Here is a 26,528-nt window from a genome sequence, read left to right as displayed (position 1 = left end):
TGGAAATTTTGCAGCTATTTTGTCTTTGCAGGGACTCGGAGCGCTGGGACTTACAGCAGAAGGTAGGGGGTCAGGCTGCCGGGGCCCGGACTGGATTCCACCTCTTACCCTTGGCGACTAAGACCCGCTTTTTCTTCCTTCCTTTCTCTGTCTCCAGATCTGTTGGGGCTTCTTTAAACTGCAAGCCCAAGGGGTGGGGAATTCAGTCTTGGAGTGCGATACGGGGGCTTTCTGCAGTTTTGGCATTTTAGGGGAAACTTTGTGGAGGCTGGAAGGGAGATTTAGCCATCTCCTAACAATCTCAAGGTTCATCTTCCTACTTTCCTTTCCTTTTGCTTTCATTTTCTTTCTTTCTTTCATGTGGACAATTGATGTTTTCTCGATTTTATGTAATTTTATGTTGTGGAAATGGAGCTTCAAGCCCCCCTTCCGCCAACCTGGTCGGATTGCAGCCCCTCAGCTCTTCTTTATAGAAATGCAAGGGACTGACTCTGATCCCATCTGTTAACACTTGGACCCTGAAAACCTAGGACTGAAAATTAAAAGATTAAATCACTCTCGGTTTCTATCCAAACCCCACTCCGCACCCAAATCGCCTGCTTGTTTGGATCCCGGGTTCTCCACTTCTCCCACGCAACAGGCTGCAGGGGTGTGGCCCACTGGGCCACCCTGCTCCTCCCTCTTCCGGTGTCGCTGAGCGATTAGGTCCCAGCACTCCTGGATCCCTGAGGGTCCACCTGATGCGCAGCCCTTCTGGCTCTGTGAGCTGCCCTCTGTTCTCCCAGCTGCCTCAGATTCAAGGCTTTGACCTGTTCAGCTGCTGTGACCAGTCTTTGCCTACCTGTTGCTAGGTGCATTTCTGAAATGCATCCTGAGGGACAGAGAACTAATTCTGACCCAGCATAGTTTGTCTTTGGAGTGGTGGGAGAGAGGGTGCAGAATAGCAAATTTTCCTCAGTGAGGGGTTTCTTCTGGGGTTAGAATCAGGAAAGAAGGCTGTTTCCTTGTGGGAGACACCGCTCTGCTTCTGTCTCCTTCACCTGAAAGCCACCCTTGGTGAGTACTGCTGAGCCTTAGAGCTTTGGTAGGCTGACACAGTTTCTTCAGCTGTTGTACTCCTGTGTCCTGTGTCCTTTTCCTGCTTTAAGCTCCCTGCTGGTGTTCTTAGAAACTCCTCCCTCCCCCAGCACCAGCCTGTTCTACCAGACAACTTACCAGTCAAGTGTCTGCATGGAAACTCTTCCTGAGCATCCTCTCCTCTCCCTACAGCTGCTACTGCCCTCAGTGTTTCTATCAAATGTGAGCCATTTTGCCACACTCAGTTTTTACTCAAATCCTCAAAATAAAAATAGACATGGAACGAAAAGCCTGATTTATTGGCGATGATTTGTGGGGACGGAGCATGGTGTATAAGAAACATGATTTCCATCAAATGAGTGAGCAACATGGACATTGCTTTGGATTGGGGTGGGGTGTGATGTTCTAAATGGTGTTTGGGATGAGCACAGAGGTCCAGAAACTAGAAATAGTCTTGCCAAAAGCTTCAGAATCCTTGATGGAGGGCATGTTCTAGGAAGGAAAGTTGCCTATCTCAAGAGCCCACATGTTTTTCTCGCCTGTAGGATGCTTAGTGCAGGTTGTGATTCCCAGTGACTCATCGGCTCCTGGGACTCTGGATAAGGAAATCAGTTTCACTTTTCTTCAACATTCTTTATGCACCAGGCAATTCCTTTTTAGCTCCTTAAGGTGTAAGTTCAATGAGAATACCCCTCATTGTTGCTGGAGGTTGCAGCTCAGGTCAGCCTTTGACAGGACAGGGAGAGGCAAGCTCACAAATGATTCAGTTCAGAATGGTCAGAGAGGAGCTTCTAGTGGTATTAGGGACAGTGACTAAGACCAGACCCACCTGCTGATTCTCTGGATAAAAGAATCATAATGTAAATCATAATCTAAGTACATAAAGTGTTTGTTACCATATCATGTGAAATGGTTGTCTAAGATTATAATAAAATTTGGAAGATATGTTTAGGATGGCCTGAAATAAAATAGAGGACATGTTGTATATGTGATATTTATATTTGTTGGAATATTTTCGACAGAGGAAACAGACAATGGTTGCAATTATGAGCCCCAAAAGAAAAGTCACAAGATAAATGATCTAAGTTGCAGGGGTCCATTTTGAATCAGGTAGCTTGTTGTGTGCAGGTCTCTGAACAGCATGATCCAAAGCAACAGCCGAGGTCTATTTAACAACAGTAACAACAATAACAGGAACAATACTTAGGTCTGTCATCATTGATTAAATGCTTCCTATAGGCCAGGCACCCTTCTAGGGACTTCACATATATTAATTCATATGTGCATATAGGACATACAGGTAGTATAGTTTTCATTTTAGAAAGAGAATACTGAGGTTCAGAGGGGTTAATTACACTTTATCAATATACCTAAGGAGTAGTATATCAAGTACACTTTTTTCAAAGTGGAGCTAGTGTTTGAACCAGCCTCAGAATGTGTTAGAGAGTTCCTGTTTAATGGGTACTTAGTGAGTCTTACAGCTTCCTCACTTGGGTCTGGTATTTTAAAGGATTCTTACTATTGGCATCTTTATCTCCTTCAGCTTCTTTCTCCTTCCCAGCTCCATCATTAACCCTCTGAATATATACTTATGCCAGAGAAAAGCACATAAGGTACTAGTATTTGAATAGATAATCCCTAACGTGTCACCTGTTCATGATGTGTCTTTCCCCCAGTAACCCTACATCGCCATGGTGCGCCCTTGTGGCCTCCTAACCCACCAAGAGGAGCCAGGTAAGCCTGATTGGTGAGTCTTACTTGCCGTTGTATCTTTGGCACCTAACACAGTGCCTGGCCTGCAGGAGGCATTCTATTAAAATGTGTTGATCCCTTGAACTCGTCTATCTCCAGTGCCACTGAAGAGCATCTCTGTGACCTTGTCAATTTGTGAGTTTGTGGCTGGTGTGTCTGCTACCTTAAACTATGAGAATGAGGAGAAAGTTCCTTTGGAGGCCTTCTTTGTGTTCCCCATGGATGAAGACTCAGCTGTCTACAGCTTCGAGGCTGTGGTGGATGGGAAGAAAATTATGGCAGAATTACAGGACAAGATGAAGGTACTTTATCTCTTCCCTTCTTATTTCCTTAATGCGTACTCTTTAGGATCCCTAGCAAATGCAGCTTCACAAAAATGCTGATGTTTGAATGCTCTTCCTCCACACTCCTCTAACCACTATTTTTCTAAAATCATTTGAAGGGAAAAATCAATCAGAGGCATTCAAAGTATAGCTGTGAATTGGGGAAGACCAACAAGGTCCCTCCCTACGAGTCTTTGTTTTCTGTACCACTCATTTCTTCATCAACCATGTTACCTTTGAGACCACCTTTGTTTCCCTTTTCTCCTTAGGCCCACACCAACTATGAGAATGCCATCAGCCAGGGCCACCAGGCCTTCCTATTGGAGGAGGACATGAGCTCCAGGGATGTCTTCTGTTGCAATGTGGGGAACCTTCACCCTGGATCAAAGGTGGCACTCACCCTGAAGTATGTGCAAGAGCTGCCCCTGGAAGCAGATGGGGCCCTGCGCTATGTGCTCCCAGCTATCCTGAACCCTCGATACTGTCTCTCTGGTGATTATCCTCTCCCTTAGAATACTAGTGTTGGGTAACATAATTGGGGAAACCTCGTCAAGGTTGTATGGGTGCTAAAAAGTGTAGAAAGGGAAAACAGAACTAAAGTAACTTTTTGTAGGATGGCCTGAGAACAGTTGCCTTAATATGAAGACTCCTGTAGTCCCTTTGGAGGACCTGCCCTACACACTCAGCCTGGTTGCCACCATCAGTTCCCAGCACGGCATCGAGAGGATCCAATCCGACTGCCCCTTGAGTCCTATTGAGTACCAGGGAGATGATAAGACTTCTGCTCAGGTAATGAGTAAGAGAGCACTGTTGTTGCCAGCACCCCTGTTCTTTGTCCTGACCTTGTTCCTCACTCAGTCTTTCCTAAATGTTCCTAACTTTTCTGTGTTAATCCAGAGGGAATCACACTATGTTCCTTCTTTATCTCTGTTGAATCTCCAGAGCCTTCTCTCCATTCTTGCTGCTGCCCCTGACCATGCTCACTCGTAGAAGATGCCTGTAGCCCTCAGCTCTGGCCCCAGCCCCAGGCAGCAAGTGTGATAATTCTAACATGGCTCCTTTGCCTGTTCCCCACTCAGGTTTCCCTGGCTGATGGACACAAATTTGATCGAGATGTGGAGCTCCTGATTTACTACAGTGAGGTGCATACCCCCAGTGTGGCTGTGGAGATGGGGACGCCTGAAACGAAGCCAGGTATTTTCTTTCTCCCTCTATTGATACCTCCTAAAGGGTAACTCTTGTCTTGGAATTACCCTCAAATTACCCTCACTCTTTTATTTTTTTATCCAGTAGTGGGTAAAACATTGAAATAGCTTCACTATGGCATGTAAAAATGGTTAGGTTCAATGAATATCATGTAGTTATGTCTTGTAGGCAAGTTTAAGTAGATCAGTAGATAATTGGACACAGGACATGAACAAATAATTCACAAGAGGAAACACAGCTAGTTTACAAACATATGTGACAATGATCAGTCTTGACAAGTGCAAATCAAAATAAAAAACAATAATGATGTGACATTTTCACTTTTCAAATTATCGAAGGTTTCCAAATTTGATAATGCCTCATGCTTCAAAAGGAGTGGTGAATTTGGCACTCTCATTGATTGCTTGAAGCAAAATAACTTGGTATCAAACTTTTCAGAAGAAATTTGGACATAGGTGTCAGTCAAAATAAATGTTCATTTTGGCAATTCCAATTTTGAGAATCTTATCTAAGGAAATGAATGTAAATATAAGTAAAAATATGCACTGAAATGTCCTCTGCCATTTTAATAATAAAGATTAGTAAACAATCAAAATGTCTTACAATAGCTAAATTCACTATGCTTGGTATACTTGATTAATTAATATGCAGCTGCTAAAATAATGTACATTGACAGATTGAAATAATATGGAAAAAGTCTTCCAAAGAATGTTAAGTAGTAGTTAAAATGAAAAGAAAAGTAAGTTATACCCAGACAGATGCCCAGAAAAAAATAACTTATGCACTGGGAAAAACATTTAAAAACACAGGAAATATGCAAGTAGTTGTTGTGATTAGATTAAGACTAGGTTTACCATCTTAATTTCTTTTTTTCTATCTAATAAATATCTTTTATTGATTGATTCATCACACCTACATATAATCTCATCTGGAGTTCTTTTTTTTTTAAATTATAGCTCGTTAAATCATAACTTTTAAATCGTAACTAAAAATAATTATAAAATCTCATAACTGTTTTTAAGTATACAGTTCTGTTGCCTTAAGTACATTCACCTTGTGTAACCATCACCGCCATCCATCTCCAGAGCTTTTTCATCCTGCCCTAGTTTCTTAATTTTTAAGACTTAGCTTAGTTTCTTAGGTTTAGCTCATTAATTTATTTAATTTATCCTATTTTCTAAATTTTCCTTAATATATGTGTACTTTTCCTTGTCATTGTAGCTGGTGTAACTCATGTCAGTCTTGCTCTCTTGGGGCCTTCCTGGGCTGCCATGCCCTTGAATTGCTGGGACCATGAAGCATAACCGGAGAGACACTGCCACTTCTGAAGTATTGTCCACATTAGTGGCATGGGAGCATCCTTGGGCACAGTCATAGTCAAAATGTTATGGCCTGGGTTAGGCTCTTACTTCTATAACTACAACTGCTGTGAAGACAATTCCCTGTAGTTGGTCTTTAATAGGCCATCCTTCTCTCTCTTTGGTAATGTTTGGCAAAGGTAGCTTCATACTCAAGCTCACAAATTTGAACTCCTTGGTTTGCCCTCACTTGTTCAACCATTTTTTCTCAGGGCAAGCTGTCCATGCTAAAGTCATTAGAGGGGCTCCCAGCCTCAACCAGATTTGCTCCATCCCCTCTTCTTTGAAGCCACATGCTCTATCTTTGTACGTTAGTTACCTGGTTTTGTCCTTCCTTCCTGTAAGTTCCCCCATGAAATACTCCCACAACAGTGACCTGGTGTTCAGTCAGGATTATTTTAATCCACCAGAGAAAGTTTTATAATGTTGGGTCTTAAAAGATAAGGATTGAGATCTCAGTCCCTTTCTTTCCAAGAAGTTGCCTTGGGTCCTGTGCAGATTTCCTCATATGTTCCCTGTGACCAGCTCTGCAGGCCATAGGGGAACATCAGGGGCAGCCTTTATGAATCTTGTGAATTCCTTCCAGAAGGGCCACTCAAATCTTCCTTTCCAGATCGTATGTTTGGTCAAGATGACTTGCTATTCCCATCCATACAAAGAAACAAATGACAAATGGCAACTTGGCTCACTAAAACTGTTTAGAGTTCTGCCGAACAAAGCATACCACTACATGATGAAAATACAAAATATGTTTTTTAAAAACCTAGAGTATACTGACCATATTAAGAACATGATGCTTTTTTAAAAAAATATATTTGTAACTGAATAAAAATAATTTCATAATAACAAAATTTATGAGAAATTTCATAAAATTATTATTACAAGCTTAATCTGAGTTGAACCCTAGACTGAGTTCCTTACATGTATTATATCACTTAACCCTTAAGATAATCCTGAGGTAAGCATACTACCTTGATTCTTCAGGTGAGGAAACTGAGACTAGGAAGCAGAAGAACTTGCTAGGGTTTGAAATGCCTCCTTTAGAAATGAGGAAGCTGAGACTCATGGAAGTGAAAGTAATTTGAGCCAAGGCATAAGAATTATAGTAGATAATACACATATAGTGGTTAGTATGTGTCTGACAGTGTTCTAAACAGTTTAGATATATTAACTCATTTCCTTCTCATGGCAGCCTTTCTGCCTTCTCAGTACAGTGCCAGTCCCACTATCACCAGCTGTCTCTCAGAATGGAAAGGAATCCACTTTGTCCGTTAAGATAGCTACTCTTCTTCCCCCAGATATCCAGAGATCTGGATTGTGTAGAAGTTATTTTTGAACTAATGTTCTATCAAACATTTGCTGAGCCACACCCATTTTATTTGGAAGCCAGTTTGGTTTTTGGGGTGTCCCATGGGTAAAAGATTAAACTGAGGCAGGTCCTGTAATCACTCTGAATCCCAGGGCTAAAGAGAAGTTAAACCTATAACCTGGAATCACTTTATAAAAATAGGATATTAGAATTTAATTCTATGTCCTCTTATATTCTCTGAATTGTAAAACTAGGGTTCATATAACCCAGCCATTCTCGTTTCATCTCTGTGTCAATACTAACATTTCAATTCCTGCATCAGATTTCTCTTGCTCCTCAAAATAAAATCACAGCTATGGCTTTGACATCTTGGTGACATGGGCCAGTCTCCCATGGTCTCCTCCATACTATCGTTTGGATTATGCTATTCGAGTCTGACACACATCCCAGTGCTTCTCTTTCTTTGTTCTGGAGAGCATCAGTAAGTGCTTCATACATAAAGCAGATGGACTTTCCTTGGTGTGTATGACACTTACTACACTCTCATCTCATGTAAATTGTTGACATAAGAATGTCCACATGAGCGTCATTTTTTGAAGGCTGTAATTAAAGACTCAAGGACCCATGTGATAAATTCCCCATTGATTTGTTTTGAAGAGAAAGTATCTCTCTGCCAATAAAATAGCTTCGCTCTTCTGGCAAATGCTGGAACATTTTAACTTAATGTATTTCACTCATTTGCCTAGCTGCTAGGAAACTAGCATTCAATTATGATTTTTTTTTTTTTTTTGGTGAGGAAGATTAGCCCTGAGCTAAAATCTGTTGCCAATCCTCCTCTTTTTGCTGAAGAAAGTTGGCCCTGAGCTAACATCCGTGCCCATCGTCCTATACTTTATATGTGGGACGCCTGCCACCACATGGCTTCATAAACAGTGCATAGGTCTGCGCCTGGGATTTGAACATGCAAACCATGGGCCGCTAAAGTGGAGCACGCGAACTTAACCACTACGCCACCACGCCGGCCCCCAATTATGATATTTTACTTATTGCTTGTGCCTGGTAACCTCTACCTTCTTTCTTCTCTTTTATATGTGTTCCTCTTCTATATCTTTTATATGTTTATAACTCACTTCGAACTCTTTGCCAGCAGATAGGAGTATAAAGATCAAACTCTATATTAGATTTGGGTTTTCTTAGCTCCCTGTGTAACTCACTACAATTGATTCTTGAGATCTTTAGGATTCTTGAGTTCCTTTTTGTCTTACAGTGTCCTTATCCTTTCTGAGTAGATTGTTTGATGGGAGATCCATCTGCGATGGTGAGTTTCTACCCAAATATCCCAGAAGCTCAGCCACCAACTACCTGTGGAGAATTTGTCTTCCTCATGGACCGCTCAGGAAGTATGCAGGGCCCCATGAGTAAACAGGATAAATCTCAGCTGCGCATAGAGGCAGCCAAGGTAAAACTAGTTTCTTTCTTTTTCTGGTCACGTGCTCAAGTGGGGATGAATTTCAGGAGTTAAATCAGGTCCGTCTGTTCCCACCTGAGCTACAGCTAACGTGACCACCTCAGTTTAGCTTTGGGACATAAGGGCCTGGAGGCATGGAGGAGATGAAGGCCCAAACCTTCAAGAATGAGACGGGCAGGGTCTGTGTGTCTGAGAGGATCCCTCTCACTCTGTCTCCTCATACTCTCTTCCTTCAGGAGACACTGATTTTACTGCTGAAGAGTTTGCCTATAGGCTGTTATTTCAACATCTATGGATTTGGATCTTCCTATGAGGCATTCTTTCCGTAAGTTAGTAGAAAGGCTATAGAGAATCCACAAAGATACTTTAAAGAAAGGACTAGCTTGTTAAGGGGGTTACTGCAGAATTGACTTTGCCATTGGCGGTTTCAGGTAAGGTTGTTTGCCATGGGTGTATCACAGTTCAGGAACTCAATACTGGGCCATGTCCGGTAGCTATCATGTCACTGGCTGTGTTTGTTTTTCTCAGGAACAGTGTGAATTACAGTCAGCATACCATGGAGGAAGCACTGAGGAGAGTTAAGCTTATGCAGGCTGACCTAGGGGGCACAGAAATCTTGACACCACTCCAGGCCATTTACAGGGGAACTTCGATCCCAGGCCACCCCCTGCAGGTAAGAGTTGAACAGAGCTAATGGAAAGAGACAGAGAATGAAATCTCTGTTCAAGAATCCATAGCTCAGAGATTCATTGCAGGATCATTGAAATATGGTACGTAATTGAGAATCTTCAATCATGTAATAAAGACAAAAAGATAAGAAGCCTTTCATAGAATTCTTCTTCCTTAGCTCCATGCTGTACACGGTGGAAGTTCTTTTTCTAGAGTGCTTCAAAAGCTTTAGATGAAGCTAGTAATAGGAGGTGCTGAAAATTCCCAGGGTTCTGAACAGACCATGCAGTGCAGGTGACAGTGGAACATTAGGGGTCTCATGCCTGTCTGAAGATGCATCAGAGTCTCCAGAAAGAAATAGTAGGGGTTTTTAAGGGCAAATTCTGGTATCTTAAAAAACGAACTTCACAGAGATTTGAAGAATGTCTTCTTTGTTTCTGCAGCTTTTTGTCTTTACAGATGGGGAAGTTACCGACACATTTAGTGTAATTAAAGAAGTTAGGAGCAACAGTCTGAAGCACAGGTATGACGAGCATGTCATTTCTGGGTGACTTGACCAAGTAGTGCCACCTGTAATCTAGTGCCACATGATACCAGTGTTGACATTCCATTTAGAGGACAGAATGATTCAAGACCTTTAGCTTTACCAGCTGACAATTTTTTTTCTATATCATTTTTTCCCTCTCTACTAAAAGATAAAAGTAATTTTTTAAATAACATCAACAACACAACAAAATCATTGTTGCTTATTCTCTCTAAATCACAGTGAAAACAAGAATCTAATAAGATTTTTTTTTACTATAAACATTTTTATTAAAATAAAACATACAGAAAACTACACAAATCATAAGTATGCAGCTGGATGGATTATCAGAGTGAACACGTGTAATTCCCACATAGGTCAAGAACTAGAATGTTACCGTTACCTCTCCATCTATACTCTTTTCTGTCACATCCCATTTTTAATCACTACCACGTTTTCCTCTCTGACGGAAATAGCTTTCCTTACTTATAACACCATGGATTATTTTTGCTTGTTTTTGAATGAAAATGAATGAGTTATCCAGTGTAACTGTTTCTGTGTATCTTGCTTCTTTCCCTCAGCGGGATGTTGAGATTCGTGTCTACACTGCATGGAGCATAGTTAATTTTCATGACACTGATGTTGAAAGAACACTTGCTAATTATTTTTGTCGAATCTCCATTTATGTTTGTTTGTTTAAATTCAGTAATATTAAATATTTTTGAAAGAAATATTCTAAAAGTAATGTTGGGCCTCGTGATAAGTTTGACCACTTAATTAAAGGTTGTATCTGATGATAACTTTCAGATTTTGTAAACGTCTTGTTCTCAGCAAATGTTTACTCAGTTGTTTTAACATTCACTCTTGCTTATTGCCCAAATAAAATGGTGATTTTAAAATTCTGTCATCTTTTACATATTTATTACTTAACATCCTACTGTAAAGAAGAGCTTTCTCTTTCTCCTTCCTTCCTTTTGTTATATAAATGTGTACTTTTTTATTCCTTCATTATTTTTCAATTTTTTAAGATATATTACCCTGATTATTCATTTAGAGCCTCAAAATTTCCAGATTTGGCCAGTGGGAGCCCCTTCTAACTTGCTCCTGTCTTTTTCATATGTCTCTTTGGTTTATGAAGACCTCCTTTCTTTCTTAGAAAAAAGTATTTCTGATTCACCTATATTTTCCCATCCCTGTACCTTGTTCCTTTTAGTGAAAAAAATAAATAGAAGTCAATATTTGAGTGTTAGGTGTAACTCTGCTACTGGGCTCTTATTGATTCTAGGGATATTCAGCAGACAGAACTAGCAAATATTTTTAAAAAACACAAATTTGTACTAATAGCCCTACTTCCAAGGTAACAATATAAGATTCTTTCTCTTTTTTTCTCCTATTCCATATTTGAGTCTTCTTTCCTCCATGGTGAGAAACCTGGTTTCCCACAAAATCAGTAAATTGACTCGTTTTCTTAATCTTACAATACACACAAAATCTGTCTGTAATGTTTTATAATTCTCCGTGTCTTCATGCATTTTTCATTAGATTTTTTTCCAGGGTGTTTGATGCTATTTTAAATAGTATTTTCTTTTTTTTTTTTTTTTTTTTGCTGATGATGATTTGCCCTCAGCTAACATCTGTGCCAGTCTTCCTCTATTTTGTATGTGGGTCACTGCCACAGCATGGCCACCTACGAGTGGTGTAGGTCCGTGCCCTGAAACCAAACCCGGGCCGCTGAAGTGGAGTGTGCTGATCTTAACCACTATGCCATGGGGCTAGCCCCTTAAATAGTATTTTTTAAACATTTTATTTACTAGATGTTTGTTTCTGTGTATAAATTGATTACAATTTACAATAGCTTTTAAATTTACAGTGACCTGTATTCAATAACTGTGCCTAATTTAGATATTAATTCTAATAGGATATTTGTATATTCTTTTAGATGTTCTATGGATAGTCCTTTTTGCAATAATGTTAGCTTTATTTTTTTCCTTTCCGATCCTTATATCTTTGTTTTTCTTCCTTTCTGTGTGGCCCTGGAAAGGACCTCTAGCACAAACCTGAGTAGAAGTGGTCAGAGCTGGCGTCCTTGTCTTACTTTGGGCTTCAGGCAACATGTTCAACGTTGCATCAATAAGTGTGATTGTTTTCTTTAGTTTTTTTTGCAAGTGAGGAAATTTCCGTTTATTTCTGTTTTGAGAATTCTTTTCTCTAATTTTTTTTAAATAATGATTGTTGAATTTCATCAAATGCATTTTTTGTATCTATTGAGATAAGTGTATGATTTTATCATTTATTGTTTTAATGTGTGAATTATAGTGACTATTGTTAAATATTAGACCAACCTTGCATTTCTGAAATAAACCCAAATTAGTTGTGACCTATTAGCCTTTTTTATATGTTTTTGGATTCAATTGGCTAATAATTGTTTAGGATTTTTGAATCTATTTTCTTGAGAAATATTGACATATATTTTCTTTTCTTATAATATTCTTGCCGGGTTTTGATATCAGTGTTATGCTGACATCATAAAATAAACTCAGAAGAATTGCCTGTTTTTCTACTATCTGAAAGATTTTCTGTCTTAAATGTTTGCTAGAAGTTGCCAGGAAACATTTTTTGTGGGAAGGTTTTTAACTCTCTTTAATTGAAATAAACTATTCGTATTTTTATGTTCTTGCTTTTTGTGGAAGTTTGTATATTTTATCTAAATTTTCAAATCTCCTGGAATAAAATTGTTTGTAGTATTGCCTTATGATGTTATTAAATTTTGTAGAATCTGTGGTAGTATTACCTTTTCAATCCTGATGTTGCTTATTTGTGCCTTCTCTACTTTTTCCTTGCCCTAAATGCTTGTCAGTTTTAATAATCTTTTCAAAATACCAGCACTTTTAAGTTTGTTGATCCTCTCTATTGTATGATTGTTTTCTATATCAATAATGTTTGCTTCTATCTTTGTTATTTCTTTCTTTTAAATTCTTTGGGTTTATTGACTGTTCTTTTTCTAACATCTGGAGATGGATGCTCAGGTAGTGGACTTTTAGACTTCTTTCTCTTTTCTAATATATGTCTTTAGAACTATAAATTTAAGCATATCTGTAGCTGAATCCTGGATTTGGATATGTCATTTTCCACGGGCATCCACTTGAGAATATTTTCTCATTATAATTATGATTTCTTTTTAAAGCCTACGTTATTCAGAAGTATAGTGTATAATTCCTCAATATATGGGGATTTTCTATTTCTTTGTTAGTTGTCTGATATTTTATGTGAAATGTTATAGAATTTCTTTGAGCCTCTAGATGATGTTATCTTCCCTGTGAGGATTTATTCTTTTCTTCTGACAGGTTGCTAGACTAGAAGCAGAAAATCTTAGTCCAGTTAGAGCCTAATGAGTTTCAGTTATTTGACAGATGGTTTATTTCTGATTTACTTGTACCCCTAGAGTGTGGTTCTACAGGGTTTTATGAAAAAACCTGAGGTGTCTACAGGACATCTTCTCTTTGGAAAGGCGAAATCTGAAACTGCTTAGCTTTGCAACCCTTCAGCCATCTGTTTTGTACTTGGCACTTGCTTCATGGTGTAAAGGGATACCAGATGCCAGGCTCATCTCTCTTGGCTTCCCTTCTCTCCCAGGTCTCAACCATAGATTCCAATTGTCTTGGTAGCCTTTTGATGTTTTCGGAGAGATGATTTAAAATATTGTACACAGCTTTTCTAGTTCTCTACTGGTTTTGAAACAACTTACTCTGGCATTGCTATGAGCAGAACTCTTCTAGGATATTATCCTTTAAGTCAGAAGTCATACATTTCAGTTCTTCTGCTTCCCAGCTGTTTGGACAAATCAACTAAACTTTCTAAGCCTCAGTTTCTTCACTTAAAAATGGAGATAATAATAGTACTTACCTATGTTTTTATTGTAGGGTTAAAAGAGTATACCTAAGTAAAGTGTTAGGAATCATGCTTGGCACAAAATAAGTGCTATATAAGTTTTTGCCATTATTATCCTTATTATCATCCTCATGAATCACATAAGTTCTAGGCATACAGTTATTCATCAATATATATTTTTTAGCTTTAGTTTTATATATAAAAACACTTAAACATATACATAAAAGCCCTTTATAAGTTGTAAAGAACATAGGCTACAGTTCAAAGATCATGTTGGACATTTAAAGGTGATAATATCAAGAAAATATAAAGACTGTGGTCCCTAGGGAGCATTGTCATAGTTAGGTCACCATAATTAGAAATCTTGTTCTTAGCCCTACAATTTTAGAACATTAATCCTCATGCTGATGTTACTAGACTTGGAGATGATGAATCACACTAACTCAACTCAAAAGAGACTGATGCATAAGCCAAAATTCCAGTGTATTAATTTACAATGAGAACTATCCCTGTCACACCTTCTAAAAATGGTTGTATTAGTATTACCAACACATTTTCTGTTTATAGACAGTTTTATTTGGGAAGCCAAATTGTGATTAAAAAGCTATTTGGTGCACGTGGGCTAGCACAGGGAGAGAACTCTCCAGTTAGACAGCAGGAAGCACTCTTTCCCACCCTGAGTCTGGCCTTGCCAGTGCAATGTTAGTCAAGCGCTGATGATAGTGTCAGTTTTTCCCTAATTCTCCTACCTTCTGATCAATCCATTCTTTGGATTGATTATTAATACAGTTGATGAGGATGTGGTCCTGTTATTTTGTTTTTTCTGCTTCTAGAATCAGTATAATATGTAATGTTTTGCCAGAGTGGTCTTGTAGTCAGACAGATGAGTGCTCAACTGCCATCTCTACCATTTAGTAGGTGTGTGATCTTGGACAGATTTCTTAAATTATTTGGGCCTTGGTTCCTTATCTGCAAAATGAAACAAGGCTGCCTCTTAGGAGTCTTGCGATGATTAAATTGCATCATTAATTTAGGGCTTTGGGCCTCCGGAAATACGGAAAATGCTCAATAAGGGGTAGCTATTACACTTTTGGTCAATGAAGTAGACTATCTCTTTATGTATTTTCTGACCATTATGTATTAATTTTGTAATTTCACTCTTTCGTGCCTTTCTCTAATCTCTTATCCTTTTGCAATTGCAGATGTTTCTCATTTGGTATTGGAGAAGGAGCCTCCACCAGCCTAATAAAAGGCATTGCTCGGGTAGCAGGGGGTACTTCAGAATTTATCACCGGCAAGGAGAGGATACAGTCCAAGGTGAGGGGCAGGCTTTGTATCCTGATGTGGTGGTCCAGAGCGAGTGTGGAGCAGGGGGGGTACTGCTGCAAGGGCAGAGGCAACAGCTTGTCTCCAGGGTTCATTTTCTTATATCCCCAAGGCCTTGGGCTGTATACTTAGTGGGGCTTCTTTTGGTCTTATATAAAAGGGACCCACTGTAGTTTCTGGAGAAATGGCCTCTGGTCCTAGTAGTTGGAACCCCAGGGACAAGATGCTGGAAGAGGTTAGGGCTTTGTATATAAGACCAGAAACAGAGAAACTAAGAATTTTGACCGTCATGATTGAGACTGTAGGTGTGTGCTGGAAGAGGCAGTAAACTGATATTCCAATTGGTTAGTATGCACAAAGGAAGATATCTTCCACCTTTGGTTATATTTCTAAGTTCCTCTTTCATGGTTGGTGCCGTCTCTTATCTCTACTTCTCCAGGGTCTCCTTTCCCAAACATTTCCTTCGTTCGCACTTATGTTGTTAAATCTCTCAGCTTTAGCTTCCTTATATAAAGCAAGAATAATAGTATGCATCTCCTAATACAGTATTAAGGAACAGGCACAGCATGTATCGTGTCGCATAGCACCTGGTGCATAATAAATCGTCAGTTAGTAGTAGTTATTGTTGCCATTATTGTTTTTTGTGCTTATTTTGTTCTCTTTCCTCCACCAGGCTCTTAGGGCCCTGAAACGTTCTCTACAGCCTGTGGTCGAGGACGTTTCTCTGAGCTGGGATTTGCCTCAGGGTCTATCTGCTAAAATGCTTTCCCCAGAACAGACTGTCATCTTTAGGGGTCAGAGGTTAATCGTCTATGCCCAGTTGACTGGGATGATACCGGTGAGTTCTCATTCTTGCTTATACCTTTAGTCAGAGTAGCTACTGCCCTGAACTCTGTTCTGGACGATTTCATTAAAGCTGGTGGAGTCTCATCAAGAGATTGCACTTCCAGGTGGAGCGAGCCTGCCCCCTTCTCCATCATTTCAGGTCTCTGATTTCCTGAGCTACATGGTTCTTAGTCAGAAATGTTAATGTGTTGTGTTGGGGAGCTGCCCCAGTTCTGACCTTTCTCTTGGTGATCTCTCCCGTCCATTATTTCTACTCTTGTCTTATTTGTAGCCAGCAGAGGCAACAGGAGAAGTTTGCCTCAAGTACACATTCCAGGGCAAGAGTTTTGAGAATAACGTGACATTTCCTCTACAACCCCAGCTCGATGCCAAGTGAGAATTCAGTTTTCCTTTGCTATTTTCTTTCTTTATTTCTTTCTTTTTTTTGTCTCTGCTATCCTTAGGCATTGGTTTCCTTCTTTTAATTTTGAGCTTAATTGTTTCCCTACAATCACTTCTCCTTTATAACCCAGTCAAATCTTATCTATCCCGTATCTGGCTTTTTCCTCCTTCTGCCATCCCTAACTTTTGAGGTCCCTGAGTAACTGGCACATATGTGCTTTTTGCTAAGTCACAGGAATTTTTTTCCTTTAGCTTCACTATTCACCGCCTTGCTGCCAAGTCCTTTCTTCAGACCAAGGACATGGGCTTCAGGGAGACTCCAGCAAATGATAAAAAAGACGTGTTGAAAGTCAGCATTGAGTGTGGAGTCATAAGCTCCCACACAGCTTTTGTTGCCATCAACAAGGATCTCAACAAGCCCGTTCAGGGGCCCCTGGCTCATAGGGACATTCCAAGGCCAATTCTATGCGGTGCTTTTCCTGTGCTATCAAGATGTCATCAAGGTGGTGAGTTTTACCCCATTCAAACTCATATAAAATAAGGGGTTCTGGGTATGTGAACACATCATTTAAGGGAAAAGTTTGTGAAATGTCCTTAAGTTGCATTTTTTCTTGTCTCTCCACATCTAAGATTTCTGGCTGGTGATAAACTTTTCTGTTTTAGGGAACTAGAATATATCTCATTGACAAAGAGATTTAAAATAATTCAAGGGAAAAAAACAAAGAAAACACACATACAAATGAGTAGTCACACTGTCTAAGTCTGATGGTGATTTATCCTATTGATAATTGGATGGTTAATGATTACACAGATGGCTGATGAACAACCTGGTAGTGTTAGGGAATGGGTGCTGATTGCTGGGATTGTCTCAGGCATAAAACAGGCAGGCTTGATTATAGATATTAGAGGCTTGAGGATTAGGATCAGGTAGAGAAATTCCCTGGGCAAGATTCCACGGCTGGAGGGGAATGGATGATGTTAGTTTTAGAGGCAGGCTTCAAGGTGAGCCTAGATTTCCAGTTGTGCAACTGGGTGGATGATGGTACCGTTTATTTAAATGAGTAACAAAAAAACTCAAGTTTAGGGGGTAAATTGCTGAATTATTTTTAGAGCATTTTGAACATGAGTTGCCTATGAAATATCCACAGGAAGAGGTCCAGTAGAAAGGGAAAAGAAGGGTTTGGTGGTCAGAATAGAGGTCAGCGATGAAGGTATACCTTTGGCAATATTTAGTATTTAGGTGATAACTGAAGTCATGAGAATGAATGAGATTATTCAGAGGACAGGTATAAAGTGAGATGAAAAAGGGGGTAAGAATACCCAGTATCTAAGGGATGAGTAGCAGATGAATCCCCAAACCAGAATAAAAAGGAATAAAATAGGAAGAAAAGAAGTGACTACATACTCAAAACAAAAAGAAACTACGATAAAACAAAGGAAGTTATCAAAGTATCAGAAACAGCAGAGAAGTCAAAGTAAAAACTGAAAAGAGACTATTGGGTTAATACCAAATAAGTCCTGCTAATCTCATCAAGAGCAGTTTCATTGGCTGAGATCAGGAAAGAATCCATATCAGAGAATTTTAAGGAGTAAATGAGAGGTGGGAAATGAGGGGCAGCTTGTATAGACACCTTTTATAACTGTTAAGCTGAAAAGGGGAAGGAGTAGAGAGTGATATCTATAGAAGAGGCTGTAGAGTTGAGGTGGTTTTTTGTGTGTTATATCTCTTTAAAATTTCAGAATGGGAGAGATTTGAGGATGTTATGATGCTAACAAGAAAGTGCCCATAGAGAAGTTGAAAATATTGGGGGGAAAAAGGGTTGCTGATTGAGTAGGGTATTTGAGGAAGTGAGAGAGGGTGAGATCTAGAGCAGCAGTGGACGGATTAGCCTATAATAGGACAAGTATTAGGACATTCTCCTGCTATTGCCAGGAAGTAGACGAAACTTGATGGGATTAGATTTTAGATTCATAGGCTGAGAGGCAAGTTTTTGGAGTTTTTGTCTGATAGTTTTTCTATAATTTTAGTGAAAGAGACAGTAAGATTAACTAACGGGTATGAGACTAGAAGTGGTACAATAGAGAATTTGAGGAAAGGGTTTGAAATAGCCACTGTGGACAATTGGAGAGTAAAATGCCCAAGGAGAAACAGCATTTGTCAAGGAGTGTTAGTTTTGATAACTTGACTTTTTTAGTGGCACCAAACTACTAAAGGGAATCATGGTTTGTGTGATTCATTTCAGCAGTACTCAGTAGCTTTGGTATAAGAATGAAGGGAGTAGAGTGTTGGCTCCATTTTGAGGTTGGGGTTTTGCCAGTCAGGTGTGATTAAAGGAAATTAGGGACATGGAATTGAAGATGTTGATAAGAGTGTAGTAAAGTGTTGGACCTGAGATTTAGTCTAAATGGAGAAGAGAGTAAAGATGAAAGTTGATATATAGGAAAAAAGCAGAGGAGACTAGGATTTAGAAGTCCTAATGAGGTCAAAAACCAAGTAAAATAGGAATTTCTGAGTTAGAAACCTGGAAAAATTGGATATTGTATTTAAAAAGCAGGGTTTTTTTGACAGGTGAAACAATTCCAGTAGATAACAAAGTCCTGGCTTGGGAGGGAATGGCTGAAGTAGGATGGAGGCTGAAGCCATTTGATTTGAAGAAGTTAAGAAGCTTTGAATTAGGGTGTTGGATAGGTTATCTACACGGCTACTGAAATCTGTCAAGATGATGGCAGCTTCACAATGAAGTGGAAGTCTATGATCTAGCTTTCAGGTACTTCAGTGAATGATGGGAAGTGACAAAGAGGTTGGAGGTTGACAGAAGTGAGGATATGAGGAAGGTAATCCAGTAAGGGTGGAAGATCTGCATATGGCAATTGGGACTGATGAGGTTGCCAGCCCCACCTCCCAAACCTGGGTACTTAGGGTGTGATACCTTGAGCAACTACCAAGGGATACCTCTATCCCTCCCAAAGGAGGGATAGAGAGAGAACAGTTTTTTTGGAAGGAAAAATTAGTTTTAAAGTTAAGATAAATAGTTAGAAGAAGCCTCCTGTAATAAAACTAAAGATGCAGGAAAGATCATTATCATGTATCAAGGGTTCCAGAGGACACAGTACAAAGAGCTCAGAGGGTGAGGGTGTCTGTAGGAGGTGGGCTTATGAGAGAAGAAAAAATGCACAATAAAGATGGTGACAGAGGCTGACATGGATAGGAAGGTATGTGTCTCACATTATCAGGGCCCTTCGCCTACAACAGAGAGCAGAGGGAGCCTCAGGTCAATGTCTGTACTGGTTTTTCAGCTCATTCAAAGACCTCGTCCTCCTACCGTCCTCCTGCATCTCGGCCCACGAGGAGCACTTCTTATTACTCGAGGATGTCATACCAGCGGAATGGTCATGATCCCTATAAGCCCATGATTAACAAGGGCCTGTACTCTCTAGGTGAGCGTCTTTCCAGGGACTTTTTCTCACCAGTGTTTGTCTGTCACACATATAGGATTAGATAAAACCCAAGCTCTTGGTCATAGACTAAAGAGGAAATGCATGCCTCTCAAAGAGACCTCTCCTGAGATGGAAAGGGCTTGTTCTTCCACCAGCGAGACCAACTTGGAAACTCACCATACAGGTGAGGTGGATTTCAGTTCTCTTCTCTGGTCTATGGGGACTGAAGATCTAATCTTCCATGCTCTGCTATCTTGTGGCTTTCTCTACCCAGGAGGTAATCTGTTTGAAGAGCATCAAGCAGAGGGTGAGATTTGTCCGCTCCCTACATTTGCCAGAGCCAGCACAGCTTCATTAGTCTACAATATAGGACCTTGAAACCTACCCCAGTGGAGTCTGGGTTGAGTCCCAGTTAAACAAACTGCTTTTGCCATCTCAGCTCACACTTTACCTACAGGCTGGGGCCCTCCTCCTACAGAACTCTGCTGCCGCCTTGTTTGGTCCCCTGCTGCATTGGTCGTCTTTTTACAAGTTGGGTTTAAAGATAGACGTTCCTGATGTTATCTGATGACTCTGTCTGTCACCAGGGTGTTCCTTGGTCATTGCCTTGTGTTACAAGCAACTGGGCTTCTCATGTACATGACAGATTGAGTCAAAGTACATTTCACCACTAAGGGATGCCTTTTCTACTAAAACAAGCTTTAAAGCAACTTCTTTCTAGTCGCCAATTATTGTAGCAAGAGTTTGTGGTGTACAATTGTTTAACTGTTTAAACATCTTCTTTGCCACTTATTCTCGACTTATCCATTCTCCCTAGGCTCTAGTTAAAGAGAGGGCTTCGAGGTCTAAGGTGGATTCAGATCGGTGTACTCCCAATTACTGTGGGGTTTTAGGGAAATTAATTCACTTCTTAGAGCCTTAGTTCTCTCAGCTGCACAACTTCTCACCTCATAGTGTTGTCATGAGAACCTCCTTAATGTTATCCACAGAGTAGGTTCTCAGTCTGTGTGGGTTTTCTACGCTGTCCTAATATCCCAGTAACTTAGAATATCCCAGTAACTTAGAATATCCCCACTCTGAGCTTTCTCTCTTATTTCCTCTTACCAAAGTAGAAAGAAAAATTACCCAGCAGTGTTATGCTGCTGGTTTTTGTGAATGAATTAGCAACTACTATTTGTGGTGAGCCACTTAGAGGCCTTCTCAGTACTTTATATTCTTTCTCATGCATTAGGCCTATTGTCTCCAATTTACAGAGAAGGCTGAGATTCCCGTTAGTTAAATAACTATTGCATTCTGAGTCTTACCAGAGCTGAGATTCAAACTAATGCTGTTGAAATTCAGAGCCTTAGATTTTTTTTTTCCCCATTGGAGTAGAAATGTTTTTCTAGCCTACTAATTTCTAAGTTGCTTTAAGTACATCATCTTGTATGATAGAAAGTCAGTGTGAGATAGTTTCTATGAAAATTGTGTGGTCTTTAAGTAATTTTCACACCACCAGGATTAGACAAACACTAGACTATTGTTTGAGGTAGACTGCTAACTGCTGGACAGTTATATCTGCTTTGTTTTGAAATTTTTGATAATTAAAATTCAGGCTGTATTTGTCTAGAATTTTTTAATATACTTGAAGTTTTAAAGACCATTTCAACAAGAATGGATAAGATTTTAAACAGCAGTATCCTGTGGGTTCTTTAGTACCCGTATCTTTTTCTTGTTGCTGAATTTTTATTTTTATTTATTTATTTATTTGGAGGAAAATTAGCTCTGAGCTAACATCTGTTGCCAATCTTCCTCTTTCTTTTTTCTCCCCAAAGCCCCAGCACATAGTTGTATATCCTAGTTGTACGTCCTTCTAGTTCTTCTGTGTGGGACGCCACCTCAGCATGGCTTGATGAGCAGTGAGTAGGTCCATGCCCAGGATCCAAACCAGCAAACCCCGGGCTGCTGAAGTGGAACATGCGAACTTAACCACTATGTTACTGGGCCGGCCCCTGTTGCTGAATTTTTAAATGCAGCTCCCCTAGAGTCGGTCCCTCACTCAGGTGGCCTACGTTGTCACAGAGAAAATGCATGTCTCCTAGGGGAAGGACTGAAATCGAGATCTTGGTAGGATTTGCTTAGCTCTGTGCTATCACTACAGCCTGTCCCTGAATTCAGACCTGTCTCTCTCAGGTGTGCTAAGGGGCCAATAGCTCCCTAATTCCCCATCCTCTCTCTTTTTTTCTCCCCCAAAGTCTTTGGAAATAATCACCTTGTGCAGCTGATTTCCCTCCAAAAGGCAGATGGTTCCTGGGATCTGAATGAAAGTCTGGCCATGGCCCTCGGTATGAGTTTGGAAGACATACTGGCTGCACTCCCTGTCAAGGTGAGATTCAGAGAAGAAAAAAGCAGTACGTATGTTTTTGAGGGATTGGAGTCATTAATGAGAATTGGGATGAATCATGACTCACCAGAGGAAGGAAAATATAGGAGGCCATAGACTAAATTAATTTCTTATAAATAGAGGCTGAAGATTTTTCTGGATGTGTTAGAGCAGAAAGAACAAGAAACTAATGGTATAGCTAGTAGGGTTAGTTATAGTTATATTAGTTATAATAACTAATGTTTATTGAACAATTACTCTGTGCCAGGCACTGTGCTAAGCACTTAACATTCATGATCTTATTTATTCATCACAACAATTAGTTAAGGTAAATCCTATTCATGTTGCTGTTTATAGATGAAGAAACTGAAGCCCAGAGAAGTGTAATGATGTGTCTGAGTTTACCCAGCCACATCATTAGTGGCAGAGCTGAATTCAATTCTAGGATTATCTGTCTTCAGAACCCACATCTTTGTATAAAAGGAAGTACTCCAGAAATTAGCAAAATGTCATTGAAGTCAGAATAGGTGAAGTATTAATAGGCATGACTTAATTATTTCAAATGTGTTCCAGTATGCTAACGAGGACAAATTACGTTCCAGAATTTCAAGGTAAATACTAAATCTTCTAATTGAGAAATTGTTAAATATCAGACAAATGCCAAAAGCCTGAAAGACAAGTGTCATTCTGAATTTTCAAAATATGGGAGGTGATTAAATAAACTTCCGATATCCTATAACTGCACCATCCAGTACGGTATCCACTAGTCACATGTGGCTCTTGAGCTCTTAAAATGTGTCTAATGCCAATGAGGAACTAAATTTTTAATTGAATTGAGGTGTGCTATAATTGTGAAATACGTACTGATTTCAAAGACAATATAAAAAAAGAATGTAAAATATTTCATTGACAATTATTTTTACATGATTATGTTAAAATGATATTTTGAATATATTAGGTCAAAGAAAATGTATTAGTAAAATAATAGTACCTCTTTGTTTTTACATTTTTACATGTGGCTACTAGGACATTTAAAATTATATGTGTCTAGCATTATATTCTATTGAAAAATACTGTTGTAGAACAAATAATAAATAATTAAAATTATAAACAATCAGAAGAAAATACAAGGATCGTGAAGTTCTAACTTAGTTTCATTGAGAACAAGACGTGTCACACTAACATTTCCTTCTTTGACATGGTAACTGGGCCAGTAAATCAAGGGAATCAAGAGCCCTGGTGTATCTGAATTTCAGTAAGGAATTTGAATTTTTTTTTTAATGATGAGTATGTGGATTGAGTGCAAACTAGTTGAAAACCCACAGCACTGAATAATGAATTTATTCAAACTTGAAACAGCATTTTAGACCCACCAGGCTCCGAATTCTCTAGGGGTACATATTTTAAATGAAGATTTATGTGAAAATGTAGACCAGTGCTTTCCTACTTGTATATGACAAAACTGGGAAATAGAGTATTAGACAAGAAAATCAGGATCCCAAAAGACCTTGAACAGTGACTTGCAATTTTCCATGGGGGAAAAAAAAAACTTAGTAGAAATAAAAATACTGTTTTTGATTCTAAATTCTCAACTATACAAATAGAGAATAGAAGCAAAATGAGTTAAGAGCTGTTGCCCATGAAAATCAGAGATTTTAGATGACCATAAACAATATGAATCTGCATATTTGTAACATGATCAGTGGAAAGAACAGAATTGTCAGAAAAGCTATATGTCTCATGTATTTTTGGGCTGTGGTAATAGAATTTCCAGATGTGACCATTTAAGGAGATATATGTTAAAAATCACTGTGATGTTTGTTTCTAGACTAGGAGAACAAGCGTGGGGATTCTTCCTGCTTTGACATAAGCACTCCTCTTAAGGAAGAATTAAAGGAACTGAGAATTTTGATCTGAAACAAGACTTCTCAGAGGGGACATGATAGCTGTTTCCAAATTTTAAAAGTCGTGATATAAATGAGGAACTTTTCTTGATCTGTTCACTCTAGAAACTAAAGTTGGGAGCTGTGGGCGAGAAGTCACGGAAGAACATTTTCCATTCTATAGCTGAGACTTTCTATTGAGCAATATGACTCAAATCAGAATATTTGGCCTCCAGTCCTAGCTCTGTCATTTGCTAGAGCCTAACTTTGGGCAAATCATTTCACTTTTGTACGAATCGGTTTTCTCTTTTAAAAATGTGATTATTGGGGTCAGCCTGGTGAGGTAGTGGTTAAGTTTGCATGCTCCACTTTGGCAGCCCAGGGTTCGTGGGCTCGGATCCTGGGTGTGTGCCCATACACCGCTCATCAAGCCATGCTGTGGCAGCCTCCCCCATTCAAAAAATAGGGGAAGATTGGCACAGATGTTAGTTCAGCGACAATCTTCCTTAGCAAAAAGAGGAAGATTGGCAACAGATGTTAGCTCAGGGCCCATCTTCCTCACCAAAAAATAAAAAAAGTGATTATTGATAATTCTTCATTTTTTGTTTTTTTTTTGGTGAGGACTCAAATAAAAAAACATGAAGGTACTTTATAAAATATGTAAGCAACTATGCATGTGTTTTTCTTATCACAGTTGGGTAATCCTTGTTGGAGATGTTTTAGGAGTTTCAAGCACTGTCCTGGTGGTTATGCTGGATTTAAAACTTAAGACCTTTCTACCCTAAGACTCAGTGGATTGTTGCCCTGAGGTTCAGACACTGGCATTATGCCTTGCAAATCGTAGAGCAGTAAAGAGAGACCAGGTAATCCCATTTAGCAGCAGTTTGAGGGATGCTAAGTGAGGAGGGAGTGGAGCTTTTTGCATCTCCTTGAGGGGCGTCCTGCTCTAACTTGGAGGTTTCAGAGAAGTCTCTGTCTGTTGTTCAGAATGTGGATTCCTCAAGCTGGGCCACAGTCCTGGCAGTGCTCTGGCTGCATACCAATGGTAAGGACTCGATGTGTGAATGGGAGCTTCTGGAAAGGAAAGCGGTGGCCTGGATTCGCTTCCATGCAGGTAGGAGCATAATCCTAAGACTCATCTCTTTCCCTCCTTAGGAAGCTAGTCATCTTTTCAGGCACTGAGCCTCTAGGCCTGACAGAGGGTGACCAAGAGAGAATCCCCATAGTCTCCTCCCCTGACCATCCTGGTTCAGACCTTTGCTCGTCTCTCAGATAGTTCTTTCCTTGGCAGCATAAGTGTGAAATCTTAAATTGGGGGAGGGGAGAGGTGAGTAAAGCGGGAAAAGGATGGGGATGAGGAGTGTGAATTGTGAGAAGGACATACATAAAGTGGCATTTATTTTACTCACTATCTCAATCCTGTACTGAGTATATAAGACTGGACTTAGATGTTTATAATCTCACTGCTACTGTGTATGTCTGGGACCAGAGAAGACTAAAAGGAATCTGGGTAGTAGGAAGAGATAAGTCAGGGGCATTGAGGAAAGGTAAAAGCAGGATTCAGGGGAGATGATCAGGAAGTTTAGGGGAGACTAGGAGAAGAGCATTTGCTCTCATGGCTGTCCCTCAGCCCTAACTCTTGTTTTCTCCTCATAACAGGCTCCATCATGCATGTGCTTGTGAAAGCTGCTGTTGCTTTGCTGAAATCAACTGTGGATCCTGCCATCTTTACCTTTTGAGGATATCATCCAGAAAAACAAGTGCCTCTCCTATGCTACTGTCCCTTTCTTTACTCTTTCTTCTGCTGTGATGTGTTTTGTGTTTTACACCTATCCTGTCAGTTTCTTGTCATAAAGGTAAAGGATGCCCACCCCACCTTGCCTGTCCGTTCCAGGTTCCCTTTGGATATGAACTTCCTTTCCCAACATGTACCCTCAGCCAAGTGTCAGTGGTCCCAGAATCTCCTCCCTTTCTTGGAGGAATTCAAAGAATTCATAGGCAGTAACGTTCCTCCCAGGTTTTCTAGAGTGACAACATGAAAAACAGGTAACATGGACTGCAGACTAAAGGTTGCAGTATTGATGTTAGGAAATGCCTGAATTAGAGAATTCTCTGCATCATATTTGGCTATTCACTTTTGGTCTTATATAATTATCAGGACCAGACTGGTGAGCTATACAGTTTTCTATTCTTAGATAGGGTGAAGAGCTGGAGGGGAGGTTGAAAGCCAACATCAGGATCAATATAACTTCAAGATCACAAAGAAAGAGACTCAAGGGGTCTGCTGTGAGAGTTGGCACTGTCGGCGACCTTCTTGATGGATTCCGCTTGGGTTTTGCTAGCCTATATTACATGCCTTTCTTCCTACTGCCTAAGGGGCTTGGGTTGAGTTGTAGTTGTTGGAGACAGATGTTTCTCCTTAATCATTAAACATCTTAGTAAGAGGGTGATAGTGGAATCCTTAGTCCTTGCGTGAAACCGTGGGGCTTCTAAGTGAGGCTCTGATCTAGTATAATAAAGGGGAAAGCAGGTCTAAAGGCAGTTTTACCTGAGACCCGAACCTGTATCACTCACCTCGTGAGGAGGAAAGGTGCTCCCTCTAATTGCTTCTGACCCTTATGTCCCACATACTCTGTCCTAGTGGAAATGACCCCATTTTATGTTGTTGTCCTCTAAAATGCTGTTGTATCAATATTAAAATGACTATATCTACACTGTA

At 39.8% G+C, this 26,528-nt stretch overlaps 1 protein-coding gene across 3 annotated transcripts; it reads left to right on the top strand.

The window, feature by feature from the left end:
• VWA5A (von Willebrand factor A domain containing 5A) lies at positions 1-26,528 on the top strand. Of its 3 annotated transcripts, none has more exons than XM_058544949.1 (18): positions 1-62; positions 2,754-2,811; positions 2,929-3,131; positions 3,422-3,644; positions 3,766-3,941; positions 4,232-4,346; positions 8,315-8,484; positions 8,730-8,818; positions 9,022-9,166; positions 9,606-9,685; positions 14,776-14,890; positions 15,573-15,737; positions 16,017-16,117; positions 16,379-16,632; positions 19,620-19,748; positions 21,847-21,929; positions 24,797-24,923; positions 25,469-26,528. In XM_058544949.1, the coding sequence occupies exons 2-18, from the start codon at positions 2,769-2,771 to the stop codon at positions 25,546-25,548; spliced, it is 2,298 nt and encodes a 765-aa protein (XP_058400932.1). In that variant the 5' UTR covers positions 1-62; positions 2,754-2,768; the 3' UTR covers positions 25,549-26,528. The 3 variants fall into 3 exon arrangements, with proteins under 3 accessions (XP_058400932.1, XP_058400931.1, XP_058400930.1); XM_058544948.1 differs by having other exon boundaries at positions 21,799-21,929; XM_058544947.1 differs by lacking the exon at positions 19,620-19,748 and adding an exon at positions 19,424-19,564 and having other exon boundaries at positions 21,799-21,929.

This window comes from Diceros bicornis, chromosome 7, assembly GCF_020826845.1.
Source record: "Diceros bicornis minor isolate mBicDic1 chromosome 7, mDicBic1.mat.cur, whole genome shotgun sequence".
Taxonomy (NCBI): domain Eukaryota; kingdom Metazoa; phylum Chordata; class Mammalia; order Perissodactyla; family Rhinocerotidae; genus Diceros; species Diceros bicornis.
The sequence above is the reverse complement of the archived record's forward strand: the minus strand, read 5'-3'. Positions and strand labels throughout refer to the sequence as shown.

Bases quoted from the DNA above. Each gene is read 5' to 3' on its own strand.
- VWA5A (XM_058544947.1), top strand. From the start codon at position 2,769: ATGGTGCGCCCTTGTGGCCTCCTAACCCACCAAGAGGAGCCAG. The intron at 14,891-15,572 runs GTGAGGGGCAGG...TTCCTCCACCAG, and splicing joins AGGAGAGGATACAGTCCAAG to GCTCTTAGGGCCCTGAAACG. The intron at 16,118-16,378 runs GTGAGAATTCAG...TTTTTCCTTTAG, and splicing joins CAACCCCAGCTCGATGCCAA to CTTCACTATTCACCGCCTTG.